Consider the following 20,557-nt stretch of genomic DNA (forward strand, 5'->3'; position numbering starts at 1 on the left):
TTGGCGCACTAACACTGGTGATGCTATGGTGGAAGTGTCCCTATTTGTGGGCCTTCCCTATAGCAGCCACAAACTACTAATGGTTGGGGCCTAACTGGGGCCTGCGGGGTAACTCTAAGCCTAATCCGGGAGCCACTGGCGCCCGGACACTACCTGTCCCTTCAGCTCCCTGTCTCCGACTGAGCGCGCCTCTGCTTAGTTCCAAACCTACTCTCCCTGCTTCCGGCAGCCCTATTGGCTGTGCTGACCACGTGGTCCGGCATCTCCCCGAGGCTACTGGGACATGTAGTCCTACGAGGAGCCTCTCCTAAGATGGCCGCCGCACTGACTGCGCCTGCGCGACACCACAATGGGCGCCGTCTGCACCGCCGATCCGCCCGGTGCCCCGGCGTTCCCCGGACAAGCCGACAGCTTCCCCACCTGCAGCAGAGGTAAGCGGGGAGCTCGGCTACATATGCATGAGCATGTATGTGTATATTTATAGCACCCACAGTTGTATTTAGTGCTTTACACGAGAGACAATACAGCACAGGGAATTATAGTACAATAAGATCAGACAATAGGAAAGGAAAGCCCTGCCCTGGAGAGCTTACAATCTAAATAAGCTCCGAGTGCAGTTTAAAGGCTGCCTCACAATTTTGAGATTAAGAAGATAATGGTTTTTAAGAGTCATTTTGTATTTCTTTTTGAGAGAGCAGGACTTGCTTAGGGGGCAAGATACTAACAGTATGAGTTAAATTCATATAGGCCGCTTTAAAAACAATCCAAATAACAGGACATTGTTATACAGTACAAATGACCAAAACATATACACAACATTATGGTGAAACCTACAGTATATTTCCAAATGTTTGGTGGAGAGGACATTGATTAAAAAAAAAGGGTATTATTTCAGGGTGTTTTGGGTGCTGATGTATTACACCTTTATTTGGGGGTTTCCTTGCTGCATCCGGGGTGAAAACCCAGCTTTAGTCATTCCCTTACTGTCAGGGGGACAGCACTTCTGATTTATTTAGGGGAAATGAGTCAACAATATTTTAAAAGCCTGTTCTTCCAGCTTAGTTTATTTCCTGAGGGCCAGCTACATTCTAACCTTTCTATGTCCCTCTGTCACTTGACAAGGAAGTTTTCTTTAAAATACTCATACAGTCATGGTTTGCTTCTGTAGCAGTGTAGTGGGAAATGTAGTTCTTTGTCACATACACAGTGTCTAAAATACACAGTGTATATTGAAGGGCTCACACTGTGAAAACCTTTTTCTGGCCAGTACATTGCATTCAGTCTCCCAGATTGTAAAGAAGGGTGCCCATATTTTTGAGTGGGAGGGATACAGGGATTAATTATTGCTCTGCCTGAGCTCGAAGGACTACAGCTCCCATGATTCCGTGCAGCAGGTTCCCAGGCGTGCTTTTTTTTGCAGGTTGCTGCTAGGCTGCTTATGAGAAAGACAAGCAGAAAATAAATAGCAGCAGGAAAATAGAGGCAGTGATTCCCGGCACTGCACAAGTGATGTAGAAAACAGGCGAGTGCTGAGATCATGGCTGTGGAAGGTAAGTGATGGCTGCTTTTCATGCAAATGTTTATTATTCATTGTTGGTGAATGACATGGGAAAGAATAAATGTGATAAATGTCCTAGTCTCTGCCACCTACCTTTGGCTTAGCTGTATCTGTAGAAATGGGACCTAACTCTATGTAATGAAGCGCCCCAATGCTGGTGGAGGCTGCAAGCCATTCCAAACAACCAATCACTGGTCTCTGCAGCATGATCAAATTAGACATGGAAATGCTAGGCAGATAACAGCTGTGGTTAATAATGCAACTTAGAGGTACATACTTTATATATTGTTCAAGCACTGAGGGGTTAAGCCCACATGTTTAGAGGGGTTGCAACATGAGATCGTTAGGGGTGTCATTAAATGTGCATACAATTTTGTGCTCACATTATGTGAATTGAATAATTGCGTGTGCGTGTTTTTGTGTATTGGTTGCATGTACATTCTCATAGCAATGTATCCTGCTTTTTAGGCCAGAGGGGGATCACACTGTTAAATGTTACTATAGAGAGTGTTATATGATCATGCATATGTTGCAGAAAAGGAAATGGTTGTATGAAGTACAGTATGCTGTTGGAAAAACTAGGCTAATACTAACTACATCACTGAAAGTTGCACCTTGCACTTGTAGCGCACTTTCCCCCACCCCCTGGGAGATATGGCGGCTACTGTGTGTGTTCTGCGTTACCTGCGGCTCACAGGAGGCCTGAACCTCCGCTGCTGGGAGCCTGGGGTGTACCTGATCTGTCTGGTGACTGCGCCTCCACCTGCGCGGGATCCTAAAAGTGTAGGATAACCCGGTGCAGGACACTATATAAGTAATACACACTGGTATGGTATAACAAGTTTACTGAACGCATAATAATGATAACAGAACCACTTGGGCCTCGCAGGGCCGTAACCCACACCATGCCCCCAAAGTAGGGTAGGGTAGTAGGGTTTACCCCAAAGTACGGAGGTGCCCCTGAGCACCCAACCCACCCTGGTGTCCACAGAGTCAACCCACCCAAAGTGTGTGTGACAGCGCTGCCCACACCCGCGTATTACTGTTGGTGCACTTGTAGAATGGTGATATACCTGCCGGGTGCGCCAACACCCGGTAGCGCCAACGGAAGAGAAGGGATCCGCTGATCCAGCGCCGCTGTTCTCTATGGCGTCCGCCTCCACGTGGGGTGGTATCTGGTTGGAGTCTCCCACTGTGAAGATAGTCTCTGTGCCTTTCGGTGGTGGTCTGGTCCCTAACCACAGGCCGCAACTGCTGCGTCCCTGACATTAATGATGCTAAGCGGGGCAGTGTCCCTGTCTGAGGGCCTGTCCCTATAGCAGCCACAAGCTATGTGGGAGTCGGGGTCTAACAGGGGGTCTCTGGACTAGTGCAGGGGCCTACTGACGCCCTGCACCTGCATTCTTTCCCTCTGATGTCTCTGCTCCGACTGGCGTGGTCTCTGAAGCGGCAAATGTATACATCTCAGATCTCGGGAATACTGCAGCCCTATTGGCTATATCTCCCCATCTGACTAGCAGCCCCTCGGGCTACTGGGGATTGTAGTTCCCCGGCGGAGCTGAATTGTAATGGCCGCCGCTCTGTCTATGCTCATTGCGCATGCGCAACTCCACTGCGCATGCGCGCTCACTCATAACATGGCGGCACCCTTTACCGGGAGCCTCCGGCGATGCGCTCGCCACCATAACTGCCGCACGTCTAACCACCCTCTCCCCAGCCTATCTGGCGGGTCCTCAGCCAACTCCAGCGGCGCCTCCATGCCCCGCTGTTCCCCCGTTGCAGCCGAGGTAAGGAGAAGCCTGGATGCCCGGAGGGGAGACCTGGCCACTCACTATTTACTGTTGTATTTTTATCATTTGTACAATGTGGAATTAAATAAGGATCTTGTTAAGAGTGCATGGCATTTGTGGAAATATCTTTTTATTCACTAAAGTTAGCAATCTTTTTATGTTTTCATGCTCAACCTCATGCATTGTTCCTGCCCTCATAGTGCTACACTTTTTTTTTTTATGTTGAGTGTCATTCATTTGAAAGGCTATCTGACTCTTTTTAGACCCTTCAACATGTATGTATGTCTTCATTTATATAGCACCATCCAGGTACATAGCGCTTTACAATATACGTGACATAATACTATAACACAATGGGAATAAGTGCTTCAGACATTAAACCATAGGAAAAGTAGTCCCTGCCCCAAAGTGCTTACACTCTAAGTTGTAAGTGGAGAGAAGTTGGAGACAATTGGAGGGTGTTATGGTAAGTGTGTCTGCAAGGGGCCAAGGTCAGTGCGTATATCAGCCAGCGGAGCTACCCATATGCTTAGTTAAAAAGGTGTGTTTTAAGAATGGTCCTAAAGGTGGAGAGCGACGGTGGCAGTGGTATATTGAGGTGAAGGGCATTCCAGAGTTGTGGGGCAGTGAGCGAGTAAGGTTTTAAGTGAGAGAGAGCTTTAGATACAAAAGGGTAGACAGAAGACAACCTTTAGCAGAACGCAAGTCGGGCAGGTCTATAGCGACAAATTAAGGCTGAGATGTAAGGAGAGGCAGAGGAGTGTATAGCCTTAAAAGAGAGGGGGATCATTTTTTAAGTAATACGGGATTTAATAGGAAACCAGGAGATGGATTTTAGTAGGAGAGAGATGCTGAGACGGATTTAGGAGAGCTTAAAGTGATTCTAACAGCAGCGTTTAGGATAGATTGTAGGGGAGACGGGTGAAAGGCAGGAAGGCCGGATATAGAGGGTTACAATAGTCGAGACGGGAGAGAACGAGGGCCTGCGTTACAGTTTTATCAGTAGAGCGATAGAGGAAAGGGCATATCTTTGCAATGATGTCACTGACACTGCCGGATACCCTGGTAATAATCTGGGATAAAAGACAGTGATGTGTTTTTATAACACGCACTTCCTGATACTAATTTGTTCATACAGATGCAGGCAGCTTTATCTCCACCCGATACGGAGGCCTGTATCTCGGGAAGCAGGGGGTCCCGGGGCTGAAATTAATGCGGTTCAGCTCTGGAGACCCCCTGCTTCAATCCTATGTAATTCAAATAAAAACATTACCATCGCCTGTTAGAGCTGTGCAGAGAGAGGGACTGCTTCTGTCTGCTCTCACTGCGCGTCTCTTCCAGACTGGTGCGGCCCGGTAGGATTAACACAGGGGGAGTCCCATTCAGAAGCAGGAACCCCCACTGTGTTAGGCCTGATGGGAAATTAGTCTGACCTCGTGGAATCCGCGGTCTGCAGTGGTCAGTCTCCGTTTCACTTGCCGTTTCCTTGAGGAAAACTTGATAATGCATCTGGCTGCATCTGTATGTAGTGAGAAGCATGTTGGCTGAATGTTTTAACCATTTATTTTTTTAATGTGAAATGTTATTATAGGCAAGTCATTGTTTTTTACATTGTAGTTATACAATCATGAGTGCGACTTACATTTTTCCATTAAGGAAATTTTAAAGCGATAAAGGGCAAAAAAAATATATTTGCTTATATGGTTGGAAAATATTCTTCACAGTATTTTCTTATATATCTAAGAATAATTAATATGTAAACCTTTCCTATAGAACACATATATTATACGTGTGTGTGTGTGTGTATATGTATGTGTACGTAGCGGTATCAGTACCGTGTTAGCCGAGTTTTAATAATCAAAAATTAATAGATGATACCGTTCTGTAGCTAACGAAATGCTTTTATCTGTGCGAGCTTTTGAGATACACTGATCGCTTCTTCCGGCGATGTTACATTGAATAAAGCAAAATATATTTGTGTATGTATGTGTGTGTCTCTGTAACTCGTACCCTGTTTGCTAACTATAATGCTTTCATTAGGCAGAGAGGAAAAACTGCATCTAAGTTCATATTTTTTGTTTCCAAGATCTCAGTTACTTCTCCCGCTAAGTACCATGTATTTCTGAATCCATGTGAAAATAACCAGTTTAAAAAAGAAACTTGTGGGCTCAGAAGGCCATGTACTGAACAAACTGCCCCTATGCAGGATAATTACGTGGGCCAATAAAAAAGTATCGCCATCAGCAAAAAATAACACTAAAACCAGGCTGAGCATAAAAGACTGAAAATTAATGTCATTTATTTTGGTAACACTGTTTTAGTGCACAGGCATCATTTGTGTCACTTTGGTATCTCTGACCAAAAAAGATCTTGTAGACAAAAACATTTTGTTTGTAGTGTGCATGCCAAATTCCTTTTTTTATTATATTTTGTGCTAGTAGCATTTGTCAGTCACTGTTGTGTTAAAGGTACCGGGATGATTGAATGACACATTGATCCCTTTTCCTTCTCTCTCCTACAGTAAGTTGCTTTTATTTCTACTCATGCTTATTTTGCTTTTGTTTATAAACTTTTCCTTTCTTAAAGCATTTGCATATGTGTGTACGTGGTTGTGTGGTGTGTTGCATTGTGTCTTGCCTCTGTGTCTTCTAAAAAACGAAATTATAAAACAGTCAGATGTTGTTGCAGGTTGTGATACCTTCTAGCGTCCCAACATCAATGTTATTTATAGATGTAATTATGATGTTCAGAGTATCTAAATCTTCATGGTTCAGGTTTTTTTTTTTCTTTGTTGAAACCCTCATAGATTGTTTCTTCAATGTTAATGAAAAGAGTGTGAGACTCCTGAAGAGAATGAGAGGTAAAACTAAATGGTAACCCGGAGCCCTGAGCAGTAGGACATCTTGACCTTGAGGGTCTCCCTCACCCTATGGAGGTGTTGATTTTGTCATTGTGATTGGATAGTCGAGTTGCTGGACAGTTTGCCTGTTACTAGGTGTAGAGGGCTTGAGGAAAGGAAGTTGCTTGTTGGTCAGCTGTGGTATTTTAAATCGACCATTCAAGCGGCCGTTTTATTTTCCCATTTTTGGTTAATTTTCTATTCAAGCAGGGGATCTCCAGAGCTGGAACCCATGAAGTTTAGCTTCCGGGACACCCTGCTTCCGGAGATACATACGTAAGGGGGTTCAGCAGCTTCTTGGCTAGGAGGGTTCATATAATGGTGGGGTTTCAAAGCTCCTGTGAGCCATGGCTTCATCAGGTTTGGCTTCCTATTGGCCTGTGTGATGTGGGAGCTTTAAAGACCTCTTGGCCTGGGTAGGAAAATGATATGTGATCATATGGTTGTAAACATTCTAAATTGTTCTATATTTGTTAAAATTATATTTTACATCTGAATAAATGCTGTGGCCTTTAGTATACGTATGTACGTGTGTGTGTGTGTGTGTTGTATTTATTATAAATAGGGGTTAGGTTCTGGGTGTAATTTATGGGTTGTTTTTTAAGTCATTTTTGTGGTAAGTGTTGAGGGTAGAGCCAACGTCATGAGAAGGAGTTGGAATTGACAAGGAGGGAGTTGAAGGAGCCCCAACGAGGACACATTTCAGAGGTAACGTACCAAGGAAGTTTTGGAGCAAAATGGATGCAGTGTGTTTTATTTTCATCTTATGTCCTTGCATCGAGTGTGATAAGTATATGAAGGAATCAGTCTTAAATCCAGTGCAGTAAAAAACTTGTAATCCACAACCATATGTATATGCCAAGGTTGTTTAGTAAAGGGAAATATACAGAAACCATAAAGCAAAAAATGGTATTCATTCAAGAGCTGCAACTGAAATCCCATATGTGTGTAGATAAATAGGATGGTATCTGACTAGCAATTGGGGCAGAAAAGCAGAGGTGAAGGTGTGGGAAAACTCACTGAATTGAGTTTGCTCTCTGAAACCACCCCCAGGGTTCCACCGCATATGACGATATATCACTGGTACAGCGCTTAAGTCATGTGTATAAAGTAACACTCACGGAATGCCGGGTAGCAGAGACAAACGAAATCCAAAGGATGGCGGAGCACAGCAAGGGGAAAAAAATGTGAACATTAAGATATACTGTAAAAGCAATTTATTGTGCTCTTAGGCAAAACATATCCAAGAGAGAGGTCTTCTGATGCGTTTTGCACCTTTTATCAATGAGTGACAACATATTGTAATGTGTGTCCTTAAATAGCGGACTTGTCGCAGGAACGAGCGCCGGATGCGGGTCGGCATAAAGTGTCCGTCTCAGCCGGGTGATACAAAGTATCTCCGGAAAGGAAATACAATGTGCGCAAGAGTGCACTATCAAAGGAAACAAAACTTAAATGACAATCTATGGGAAGAACCTTACAACTTGACTAAACTACATATAAAACAAAACAATGTGTGCTAATAAACTATTTAAAAAAGAGGGAGTAACAAATAAAATATATAAACAAAAATCAGGATACTTATTGATAAATAATAGAGACCAAGTGGTAACAAAAATCTATAATGATCATAAATATTCTGACTAGGAAATGACTTAACTGAGCCTGACTGCGGAGAGCCTAAATGGCCAAAGTTATCTACAGTATATAAGGCTCAAATGTAATGTCTCTCGCATATGAAAGAATAAACTGCATAGTTTGGATATCTGCAGTAAATGCATGGGGTGGACTATGAACATAGGAACAGCTACAAAGTATGTATAAAGTATATGTTACATAGTTACATAGTTACATAGTAGATGAGGTTGAAAAAAGACGTACGTCCATCAAGTTCAACCTATGCTAAATTCAGACAACAGATACTTTATTCTATATCTATACTTACTTATTGATCCAGAGGAAGGCAAACAAAAAACCCCATTAAGGGGAAAAATTAATTCCTTCCTGACTCCAAGAATTGGCAATCGGTTTAATACCTGGATCAACATCCTTCCCATGTATACTTATTTGGTATATCCCTGTATACCTTTCCCATCTAAAAAGATGTCCAACCTTTTTTTGAACAAATCTATTGTATCTGCCATCACAGTCTCCATGGGTAATGAATTCCACATTTTAACTGCCCTTACTGTAAAGAACCCTTTCCTTTGTTGCTGGTGAAATTTCCTTTCCTCCAACCTTAAGGGATGGCCCCGAGTCCTTTGTACTGCCCGTGGGATGAATAGTTCTTTTGAAAGCTCCTTATATTGTCCCTGAATATATTTGTATATAGTTATCATATATATTCATATGTGAATACAATTGTTGATGATGAAAGGAATATAAATATAGAAAATGTATTGTAACTCATTAATTAAATTAAATAAAAAATGAAAAAAATATAAAATGAACAAAATAATACAGAATTAATAATGTGATAAAAATGTGAACAATGAAAAATCATACCAAAATAAGACAAAATAGGACAAAACAGAGATGAAAACATGTGGTATATGAATTGCAGAGGATATGCAAATTGTATACATAATTAAAATGCATGTAAATGCATATTACAATTGAAAAAAGAAGCGCAAGCTGAATGTTTCAACGAAAATTGAAATGCCTATAAATATGTGTGTTTCTCAGTGCTGCTAAAACCCGTTTCTAGAAACCGTGTGAATACATGAGATGAGTGTGAAGTAATTAAGCGCAAGTGAGTGAGTGAAAAAAGTTGATTCCAATTGAAACCAATAAGTTCAGTGCTATTTAGCAAATAAAGCACCCTATGCTTTACCCCAGGGGTGCGCAATCTTTTTTCCCTGCGCCCCCCTGCCGGCTGTCCCCTCACTCCCGCGCCCCCCTCCCAACCCCAACTTACCCGCGCTCCGGCGTAATGACGTCACGTTGCCATAGCAACGTGACGTCACATGACCTCGCAGCGTCATTTTGATGCCGCGTTGCCATGGCGACACAGGGAGGAAGCCGCCGGAGCTACGGTAAGTTAGGTTTACAGAGGCCCTGCAGCTCCCCCGGCACTTAATTTAAGTGCCTTCGGGAAGCGCGCGGGGCCTCTGTAAACCCCGCGCCCCCCGTCGGCAGTGTCGCGCCCCCCCTGGGGGTCGCGCCCCACAGTTTGCGCACCGCTGCTTTACCCTGTAGGTGCTTTATTCATTAAATAGCACTGCACTTATTGGTTTCAATTGGTATATACTTTTTACACTCACTCACTTGCGCTTAATTACTTCACACTCATGTAAATGTATATATTTGCACAGTGAGGTAAACTGTGGAAATCATCAATAACGATGAATCACAAACATAAGTGTATGAAAAATACACTGACCTAATAAAAAGTACCAGTTTAATGTGACAAGCCTATATAACAACTGAAAAAAACGTGATCATGAAAAAATATTAAATGAATGATACAAATATAAACGTGATAATGAAGGAAAAACAAAAAAGTTTAATTCAGGAGTTACCATACATTTTTCTATATTTTATATTCCTTTCATCATCAACAATTGTATTCACATATACTTTATACATACTTTATACATCCTATGTTCATAGTCCACCCCATGCATTCACTGCAGATATCCAAACTACTGTATGCAGTTTGTTCTTTCATAAGCGAGAGACATTAGCTTTGAGCCTTATATAGATAACTTTGGCCATTTAGGTTCATTGCAGTCATGCTCATTTAAGTCATTTTCTCAGAAAATATATATATGATCATTATAGATTTTTGTTATCCCCTTGGTCTCTATTATTGATCAATACGTATCCAGGTTTTGTTTTTATACATTTTTAGTTGTTACTACCTCTTTCTTAAATAGTATCTTAGCACACATTTGTTTTGTTTTTATATGTAGTTTAGTCAAGTTGTAAGGTTGTTCTCATAGATTGTCATTTAAGTTTTGTTTCCTTTTGATAGTGCAACTGACTCTAGTCATTAAATTACCTTTTTTGCGACACTGTGATTTTTCCAACTGTCTGGTGTGCTTGGCTCCCGTTTTCATATTCCTTGACCAGGATTTCTTGCTTCTAGCACCCAGTTTTTCCATTTTCCTTTACCTTATACCCTTGGGTTTAGGGGCATCCCAAGTTGCTTGACCTGATTCTCCCCTCTTGATGTTCTCATAGATTGTCATTTAAGTTTTGTTTCCTTTGATAGTGGACTCTTGCACACATTGTATTTCCTTTTAGGAGATACTTTGTATCACCCGGCTTAGACGGACACTTTATGCCAACCCGCATCCGGCGCTCATTCCCGCCACACGTCCACTATTTAAGGACACACATTACAATATGTTGTCACTCTTTGATAAAGCAATTGCACAGGTGCAAAACGCGTCAGAGGACCTCTCTTACATATGTGTTGCCTAAGAGCACAATAAATTGGTTTTATATCTCGTCGTTCACATCCAGTTTTTTCCCACCTTGCTGTGCACCGCTATCCTTTTAGATTGCGTATGAATTGAGTGTGACCTATGTATGTTAGCATATGTCTGTTCATCATTTTATAGTTGTGATTAGTGTAAAAAAAAAATAATCAGCTGGGTCTGAGGTGACATAAGGAATACAGTAATTATAGTACAGGCATACCCCGCTTTAACGTACGCAATGGGATCGGAGCATGTATGTAAAGCGACAATGTACTTAAAGTGAAGCACTACCATTTTCCCACTTATTGATGCATGTACTGTAATGCAATCATCATACACGTGCATAACTGATGTAAATAACGCAGTTGTAACAGGCTCTATAGTCTCCTCGCTTGCGCACAGCTTCAGTGCAAGTAGGGAGCAGGTATTGCTGTTCAGGACGTGCGGACAGGCGCATGCGCGAGCTGCCGTTTGCCTATTGGGCGATATGTCCTTACTCGCGAGTGTACTTAAAGTGAGTCTCCTTAAACTGGGGTATACCTGTATTTATCACAGTAATTAAACTGTTGTTGTGCTCTTATATCACCCCCTAAAAAATAGATTCCAGCTCTTCATATTAAGCACTATAGACCTTCTAATAGGAAATCCCATTTTGTTGATCAAACAGTTGGGGTGTCATTTTATGTATGGTACTGGCTATATAAAATATATGTTTGTATTAGACCTCTTAAGCATGTAAAAGATGCAGAATTGCAGAAAAGTCAGCTATGGGCCACAGCCAGGCCCATAAAACAACTGAGGGGGGAAAAAACTCCTCACAATGCTGGCCAAAAAAGAATTGGCATGTAGAATGTATATTACTTGATAAAACCAGTGAGAGCCAATACCTAATCACCAACTCTAATGCATAACACATGCAAAGTTCATCTCCCCCTCTAGCCTTTGCCTTTCTCCTTGCTCAATCAATTGAGATTGTTATAATCTGTATCGAACTGGGACATGTAAGAGCTGAGCATTAGTAACAGTACAATGGACATAAAGAATGGTGCATACTGGAGCAGATGGGGGCATAGTAGGGTATTAACCATGTAGCACAAAAGAGGGCACATGAGTGGGAGTATACTGTATGATTAGCAGAAGAAGGATGCTACTTGTAGCCCTAGAATGATAGAACAAGATGCATAAAGTAATGTCGCAGAGCACGCACCAGTTTAACAAAGCAGTGAAGGAACAAATTCACATTTATTGAATGAAGGAAGATTGACACATCAGCGTAATAAAAACATGGAAATTAATTGCAGACAAGAACCACTTGGTCTTCCTAATGTACAGTAGCCTTCTCAATGTCCTATTGGCTGTGAAACTTTAGACTCTATCATATGTTGCCCTGGGTAGTTTTGGGACTATAGGTCTAACCTTCTGGCAGTAATACCGGGTAAGGGCAGGTTTGCCAGGAGCAATCATGGGTTTTCCCCACACATGCAGTGCAGTGAGTCAGTGAAGGTAGTGTCATCAGGACTTGTGTCCAATTAAAAGACACAGGGGTGGTGCCTGCTGGAGCCTACTTAATGTACTGCAACTTCCTATTTAGTCAGTCTGTCCTACCGTGAGAGGGGCAAGGTTACCCGTACCCCGCTGTCAGGACTCTGGCAGGCTTGAGGCCCTCCGGGGAGCACGGGGTTAACCAATACCTCCTATCCCACCAGGGGACAGGGGAAGAGACAGAACCGCTCTTGGTGCCCTTTGCTGGGAGTGAGTTCAGAGACATCCTGAAGGTGAAGAGACCTTCAACTGCTGTGATTGTGGCTGCTGAAGAAGGAACCCAAATAAAGTATCCTGACCTTTTTATAAAATACCTGCTGCCTGAGACTGAAGTATATTGGGAGGAAGGGGACGAGTTCTTTTGCAGGGACTTCACCCCATACAGCTGTGGGCTGCACAAGATAGAGGCGCTGACTTTGGAGTAGAATTTGGGCAAGACCCCAGAAGCCTGTCCTGGTATTCCCCTTTACCAGCATGCGGGAGACCCAGGGCCCCCTGTTACCAGCAGGTATGCACCACACTGACCGATGTAACCAGAGTAGTAATTTCCTTAGGAGACCCTATGTGAGATTAGGTGGAGGAAACAGGGTTACACATATATTTAGCTTTCTTTCATATTCTGAATTCAATTGTGTTTATTCCAGTTAGTTTTTAATTGTATTACCGTACAATATTCCCCATACTGCATTGCAGTGGTGTTCAACTCCAGTCCTCAAAACCCCCATAACAGGTCAGGTTTCAGGAAATCCCAGGTGGCTCAATCAGTCCCTGCTTCAGCACAGGTGGCTCAATCGGAGGCTATGTCTCTGACTGAGGGTCTGTTTGAGCCACCTGTGCTGAAGCTAGAATATTCTGAAAACCCGACTTGTTGGGGGTACTTGAGGACTGGAGTTGAGCACCCCTCGTTTAGTCAATACTCCAATTGGCTCAGGGCAATATCTCAAAGGATTCAATAGCAGTGATTAACGCAGAATAATCCCAGCATGCAACGGTGCATGCAAACCTTTGCTACATCTGTATCTTCTATGCATCATCACTAGCACCGTCTGTAAGTGTCTTAAGGCAGGGGGGCGCAAACTTTTTTCCCTGCGCCCCCCTGATGGCTGTCCCCTCGCTCCCGCGCCCCCCCCAACCCCAACTTACCCGCGCTCCGGCGTAATGACGTCACGTTGCCATAGCAACGTGACGTCACATGACCTCGCGGCGTCATTTTGACGCCGCGTTGCCATGGCGCCGCAGGGAGGAAGCCGCCGGAGCCACGGTAAGTTAGGTTTACAGAGGCCCTGCAGCTCCCCCGGCACTTAATTTAAGTGAAAAGAAAATAAAGTGCGCAGCTAACTAGTTAAGTGACGTGATAATAGGTGTTAAAAAACATAACCTTAAGCGGAGCGTCTGCAGCTGCGATGGAGGGGGGGCTCAGAAACCCCCTAGACTAGCAGATAAAGACAAAAAAGACACAGCGCACAACGCTCATAGTGCATAAAACAATATAATAAAGGTACAATTGATTAGGGTAAGTAATGTGCGTACATCAATAAAGATAAATAAATGCAGTTAGGGATAATGTTACCCAACGCCTCAGGAAACCGGAAGGAGTATCCTCTCAAGGGTTATGGCGCTGGTGTCTCGGATACAGGATCCTATTGGTAAGTAGGTAAGTAGATCGCCTCTAAAAAAGTTCTTATTCCCCAAGAGCATGAGTCCAAAGCTGCTGCTGCCACTTGCAGTCCTTTGCCAGAGCACAGCTCCACACCGGCCGGGTCCTCTCACTCCCCTCTGTGCAGAAGCACTTCCGGGTCGATGACGTCACCACGGGGGGGGAGCGCTGGTAATCGCGCCGTTCACACTCGATCAGCTCAGATGGTGGGGTAATAAATTAGAGGTTGAGCTCTTGTCCAGTCTAGGATGACTGGACAAGAGCTCAACCTCTAATTTATTACCCCACCATCTGAGCTGATCGAGTGTGAACGGCGCGATTACCAGCGCTCCCCCCCCGTGGTGACGTCATCGACCCGGAAGTGCTTCTGCACAGAGGGGAGTGAGAGGACCCGGCCGGTGTGGAGCTGTGCTCTGGCAAAGGACTGCAAGTGGCAGCAGCAGCTTTGGACTCATGCTCTTGGGGAATAAGAACTTTTTTAGAGGCGATCTACTTACCTACTTACCAATAGGATCCTGTATCCGAGACACCAGCGCCATAACCCTTGAGAGGATACTCCTTCCGGTTTCCTGAGGCGTTGGGTAACATTATCCCTAACTGCATTTATTTATCTTTATTGATGTACGCACATTACTTACCCTAATCAATTGTACCTTTATTATATTGTTTTATGCACTATGAGCGTTGTGCGCTGTGTCTTTTTTGACTTAATTTAAGTGCCTTCGGGAAGCGCGCGGGGCCTCTGTAAACCCCGCGCCCCCCGTCGGCAGTGTCGCGCCCCCCCTGGGGGTCGCGCCCTACAGTTTGCGCACCGCTGTCTTAAGGCACAGGTTCTCTTTTCCCAACATTTATTTATTCTGAAAGGGCATTATTTTTATTTCTGCTCTTTTGAGTATATCCTGGTTCTAAAAACTACAGTCCAGTATTTAGAAACAACTGCTCCATTCTCTTCATCATCCTCAGTGTAATGGGAATGCTTCATAGGTCCCAGTTTAACAGCAAACCTACAAATGTCAGAAATGTGCTTCCAAAAAAAACCCAAGGTATTTGCCCATTACATATTAAAGGGTAAACAAAAATTATCGTTCTAGTGTCCCTAACACTGTAGGTATGTGAATATCTGGAAAATAATATAGTTACGATGGGGGATATCCACTGAGCTGAACTACAAGCTCCTTATCTCTAACCTGTGTTATTTCAGGGATTGCTTACAATATACGAATCTAGAGAATGTGTGAGAGAGGGAGACAGTGGAAAACACATATTGCAATGTGAAATGTTTGACTTGGGTCAGCATTTGTCTCTTTATGCTTTCAAAACATTCGCTTGGTCTCGGAGAGCGTAAAGGTCCCTGCAGATACAGTGGGCCTGTGCCAACTGTAAGAAACTTGAACAATGCCTTTCTTATAATGAACAAAGGCGTCATGCTCTCTTAACATGCACTCGGTGTTCTTCCTGTTTGCCATGGGGATTGTGGATACTTGTCTATAAAAAAGGATTGTTCTTATTCAATCTACTCTTACTTTTCAGATTTTTAAGAATTGTTCCAGCAAATTAATTTACTCGTGTAATGTTTTTATTTTTACACCATAGACATTGACCTCCAGATGCTCGCAGAAGACCACAATAAAAAAAAACAAACATTGTCTTTCCCTGCAAATCTAAAATCCATATACTGTACCTGAAAAAAATATATTTTCATCGGTTGTATATTTGCTTTTCCAAAAATTGGGCGAAGATGACAAAAAGTAGGTTTTGCCAAACAAATCCAGTTGATGTAGTTTTTTTTAAAATAACTCATTTGTTGCTAGACGACCTGAAATGCATTGAGACGCAAATAAGTTCTCACAATGATATGTACTCTGCCTATTTATAGCACCTTAAATACGTTTAGAAAGGATTGTCCCCTTAATTAATTAATATTAGTGAGTAATTTGTAGTGACAAAATCATCCAGTTTGAAAGTGTATTTGATCAAAAGAATTATAAATAAATGTGTGTAACAGTATCATATATTTAGTGCACTCCTACTAAGTACAGTAAATACTTTTCTCTATTTGAATACAATAACACACATTTAAGTGATAGTGATAAACCAGTGATAAAGTGCAAAAATCGTCCACCCAAACCCTAGAACGAGGAACCGCCTTCCGAGTTCCTTTTACACGTGCAGTTGTCTCCAAAAGAAGGGGAGCGAAGGATGACACCGGGAATAGAAGAGAGCACCCTGAAAACCAATGGCGCAAAAACGTTTAAAACGTGTATATGAGGATCTTGGTGTCTTCTGAAGCGTATACTCACGTTTTCTTCAATAAAAAATGGCCCATCCCAAGCGGTGGCAATTTGTTTGTATGTTAGTCTGTTTGTCTGATAGGTGTAGATGATCTTAGGGAAGATAGAGATAATAGACGCAATAGTATAGATAGTACAAAAAGAAATAAATGTATATCTCTTAAAGTTAAAGAATGCACACTTACAACGGGTACATTCTTTAAAGCCTTTAAAAAACAATTGAATGAAAAACGTGATCAAGCTGCGGTTATCCCGACTGCCACGTTCTAGACAAGTACTTTCTTATTTCAGAATGTATCAAATTCAAGATAGGCCATCCTTGGATACTTCCCAAATATCGAATTTGCTGGCTCAGGGACCATAGATAAATCCAGTAATATTTCAGTATTCAGTATTCGGCTGGAAGTTGAACGGTTTAGGTTGAGAGGAAATAAGGTCTTAAGCCATCCACCATTAGGGTAAACATTTCCGCTCTATGATCTTTGTTCAGGTTTCCGTTAGCCTATGATGATCTTGTTTTCATGTCCAGAAGAGCTATTTCTAGATTAAAACCTGCACTATAAATTCTGATCCCGCGATGGAATCTTAACATTGTTCTGGAAGAAATGGCATACAGATGTTTTGAACCTATCCAGAATATTGCATGGAAGCTACAAACTGACTGTTTTCTTAACAGCAATGACGTAAATCCATATTTCCAAATCTTTCAAGACAAGATTGTTATGAAAACAGTTTTTATTTTTTTCCCCAAGGTTGTTTCAGCTTTTAATTTGAACCAAGAGATTCTGTCATTGTGGTTGCTCTCATCCTAAGGCCGTGATTATACAAACTCCAACGGGGCGGCAGCGTGATTGGGTGACGTCACTGCTGCGTTTCGGCAAAACAGCATATTTAACTGAAGTCAGGAGGCAGCTGGAGGAGACAGGGAGGCGTGGCGGAGGCGTGGCCAGGAGAGGTTCGCTCTCATTGGCTGAACCGCTCACCTGATGTGGCCGTCGTGTGAAGAAAACAAATTTCCAAGTCTGTTCTGCAGTGTGCCGCTTTACAGTTTGGTACTGAGCGTGCGTCGGGTGATGAGGTATGTTCACTTTCATAGGATTACTGTTATTTGTTTTTGAGTTGCGGATGATTTTGGTCTAATCACGGCATAAGGATGATAGGGAGAAGCATTGGCACAATGTAGGTGTCATGAGATTTTTGGGAAACAGACTCATTATTTTAGAAAATCTGATCATTTATTTATTGTGTGCAAGTTGCATAAGGCCTTGGCCAGGGTGACGCTGAGTGGGCGCGTTCACGCTGGCCATGATAAAACACATTGCGGCAATGTGTGTGGCCAGCGTGAGTGAGCGCCTGAGCATGTGCAGCGCTTAGTTGCTTGCCGAAGCAAACGAAATTGAATTTGTCTCTCGCGCGTCACGTGAGCGGTTCGCCCAATGAGGTCGAACAAGCTCCATGATGTCATGGCCGAGCCCCCCTGTGCATGCACTTATCCAACCACAAATCTCCCGGACGAGCAGGGAGCGTGACGTCACCGCGCATGAGCGCCAGCGTGCCCACACCCTGCCTAGCCACAGCTTAAGAGGTGAAGCGACTAACTTCATCCCCAATTGCTACAGTGATGAGAATGGATATTTAGGAGGCATATAGGATTATTTTCCATGCCCAGCTAGGGCTGTTTCCCCTTATCAGCCAATTTACAGGTACACTATGTATCTCGGGAACCAGGGAGTTCCTGGAGCGGAAATAAATGTGGTTAAGCTCCAGAGATGCCCTGCTTCTCAGCTGTTGGGGGGAAAAAACCCACGTAATGCTGATTTAATTAAAATTTTCCCTTTACAAATCTGCGAAAGATGAATACATATTTCATCATGCAAATACAATCAAATTATACACATGCATTTTGCCAGGGCCGCGATCGCATTGTTAGGGCTCCCGGCGCTCCCGAAGCAGGGCGGCGAGGCGCCGCCATTGTCTGTGGCATTGCGCATGCGCAGTGAGAGCCAAGCGCCAGGAGGCCCACAGACAGGTCGCGCATGCGCAGTGATTAGCGCGGCAACCCGGACTAATCAGAAGAGGGCTCTTGGAGGGGACTACATGTCCCATGAGCCTCCGCAGCCCCACCTGACCCCAGGGAGCCATTTCGTGGAGTTTAGAAGCACGTTAGTCGGCGTCAGGAGCAGCTAGGGGAAGGAGGTAGGGTGCAGGAGTCAGTGACTCCCTGCACTAGGCCAGCAGCCCCCTAGGCCCCAGATAGCCCTGAGTCACCAGTAGTATTGAGTGTTGTAGGGACAGGCCCCAGGTTAGGGACCCTGCCCCTTACTACCCAGAGTCAGTTAGGGACACAGCGGACGCTGCACGTCCATCCAGAGGTTTGGGCTCAGACCTCTGCTGCCGCTGCAGCAGCCATCCGGGTGGGATCGCCCCGGACGGTAGTTCCTGTAGTCGTCAGCCTTCGGATCCTTTGTGAAGCTCCTTGGCAGGCCCGGGCACTGGAGTGCTCGGCAGGTAACCATCACCAAGTGCACCAACGATCCTACATATATATTATATTCATACGGGACTAGTGGCTGTGCAGTCACACATATCATCTCCCTTTAAGGGTCCGGGACATATTGTGTGGGGTTATTGGACACGGGTGGGATCAAGCGGTGTAGGTGGAAGCGTCCTGCGAGACGCAGTAGTTAGTGTCTCCTCTAGAGAGGGACACCTGTTGATATATGAATAAGTATTGCTACAGTAAAGTCATTGGTTATTTTACATGCGGTGTGTGGAGTGATATATATTTGTCCTGCGAGGAACCACTCCTCCTCTTGGCGGGAGCCATCGCAGGTGGAGGCGTTGCACCACGAGATTGTGTTATATGTATGTACCCCAGGCTCCCCAAGCGGAGGCTTAGGCTCCTGAGAGCCACACAGGTATACACAGCAGATAGTAGCGTCTGTATTCACAGGGAATACCCGTTACATAAGTAATGGTCAAAAAGTGACTTGTGAATGAATGAATATATCGAGTTTGGAGAGCTTCTACATATTCTAGAGAATTTAGACACAAATGGTTTCTTGGAATTTTCTTTTTTTTTACATGAATTAAAGTTTCCTAGAAAAAGTTTGTCAGTCTTCAAAGGTGTAAACATGACTGCTGTGTATTGTAACCCTGCAGCAGAGTCAACCTTTGAAGTAACAATTCCTCCAGAATATTACATTGACAGTAACAAAGCCTTGTGTTGTATTATAGAATCAGGTTTTCCCTCTTTATATCTACATCCTTTTTTTTTCTTTCTGTTTTTGATTAAAATTTTGTCAGATGTTACTATGGCAACTTTGTTTGATTTAATACGGGAATGGCAGAGACATAGATAATTTATACTGCACGCAATCTTTAGTTAAAAATATCCAGCATTGCCAATCTTGATGATATTTTAATCAATGTCCTGTTTTTAACTGTAACCCAAGTGTAGTCCTGTGTTCAAATAGAGTCTGGAATAAAATCCCATGATGACAGAATTGCAAATAAGCCGCATCACTAAAGACATTAATCGATGTCTAAGTTCAGCTAACAGAAATGACTGCCGCTTTATCCATTACACATATTAAGGGTACTGTATGTGTTTTGTAATAAGTCTTACACTGTAGTTTTTTGTTTTCTGTCAGCTTTTTGTTGTCCAGTTCCAAAATGCGGGGAAATAGATTCAGGTGAAGAGAATCCTGCTTGTGCAGCCAATACAACATAGACAAATTCTTCAAAATGCAGGTCTCCTCTAGGACCTTGGTACAAAGAGCTAATGAAAGGTCCATGTGGGACTTGAAATGTTGTTCCTCCTCAGTTCTTGGCTGTCACAATAAATGAAGAATTGCATTATGAACTTGTGAGTAGAGCTCTACCATGTACTTCTGTCCTAGAGGAAACCTGCATTTTGAAGAATTTGTTTAGCTTTTTATGGAAGTGAAATTTCTTTGCTGTCACCTACACAGTTTTGATGGAGAAATCTCTTGGTTGGTAACGAAAATACATCACAAAAGTAACACCATGGCCTGGAGATGGCTGTGTATGCGCAGAAGTGGCTGCTGTACTCCGCATGTGCAAAAGGGGGACGCCTTAGTCCGCGCATGCGCTGAAGCGGCAGCCGTACCCATGCATGCACAGAAGCTGCCTCCTTACTCCACGCGGCCACCATACTTTGCACATGCGTAGAAGGCCCTGTCTGACTCCACGCTTGTGCAGAAGGGCCTGCATGCGCAGAAGGGGACACGAACACACACAGAAAGGGACACACACACACCACTGTTACCAGAGGAATTCCAAGTGAGTATAAATATAGAAGTGCAAATGCATTTGTTTTGACGCAATGTCGCGTCACTGTGGCTGGCACTAGATTTTATAACTATTGAGT

General features: G+C 43.5%; 1 protein-coding gene across 1 annotated transcript in view; it reads left to right on the top strand.

Annotated features, from left to right (window-relative positions):
• Positions 1-1,220: 1,220 nt before the first annotated feature.
• SAMD12 (sterile alpha motif domain containing 12) overlaps positions 1,221-20,557 on the top strand; it is a 453,365-nt gene continuing 434,028 nt past the window's right edge. Inside the window, exon 1 of the mRNA XM_075582397.1 lies at positions 1,221-1,550. Within this exon, the coding sequence (XP_075438512.1) occupies positions 1,538-1,550 (13 nt within the window). The 5' untranslated portion in view covers positions 1,221-1,537. The remainder of the gene's footprint in view (positions 1,551-20,557) is intronic.

This window comes from Ascaphus truei, chromosome 2 (assembly GCF_040206685.1).
Source record: "Ascaphus truei isolate aAscTru1 chromosome 2, aAscTru1.hap1, whole genome shotgun sequence".
NCBI lineage: Eukaryota > Metazoa > Chordata > Amphibia > Anura > Ascaphidae > Ascaphus > Ascaphus truei.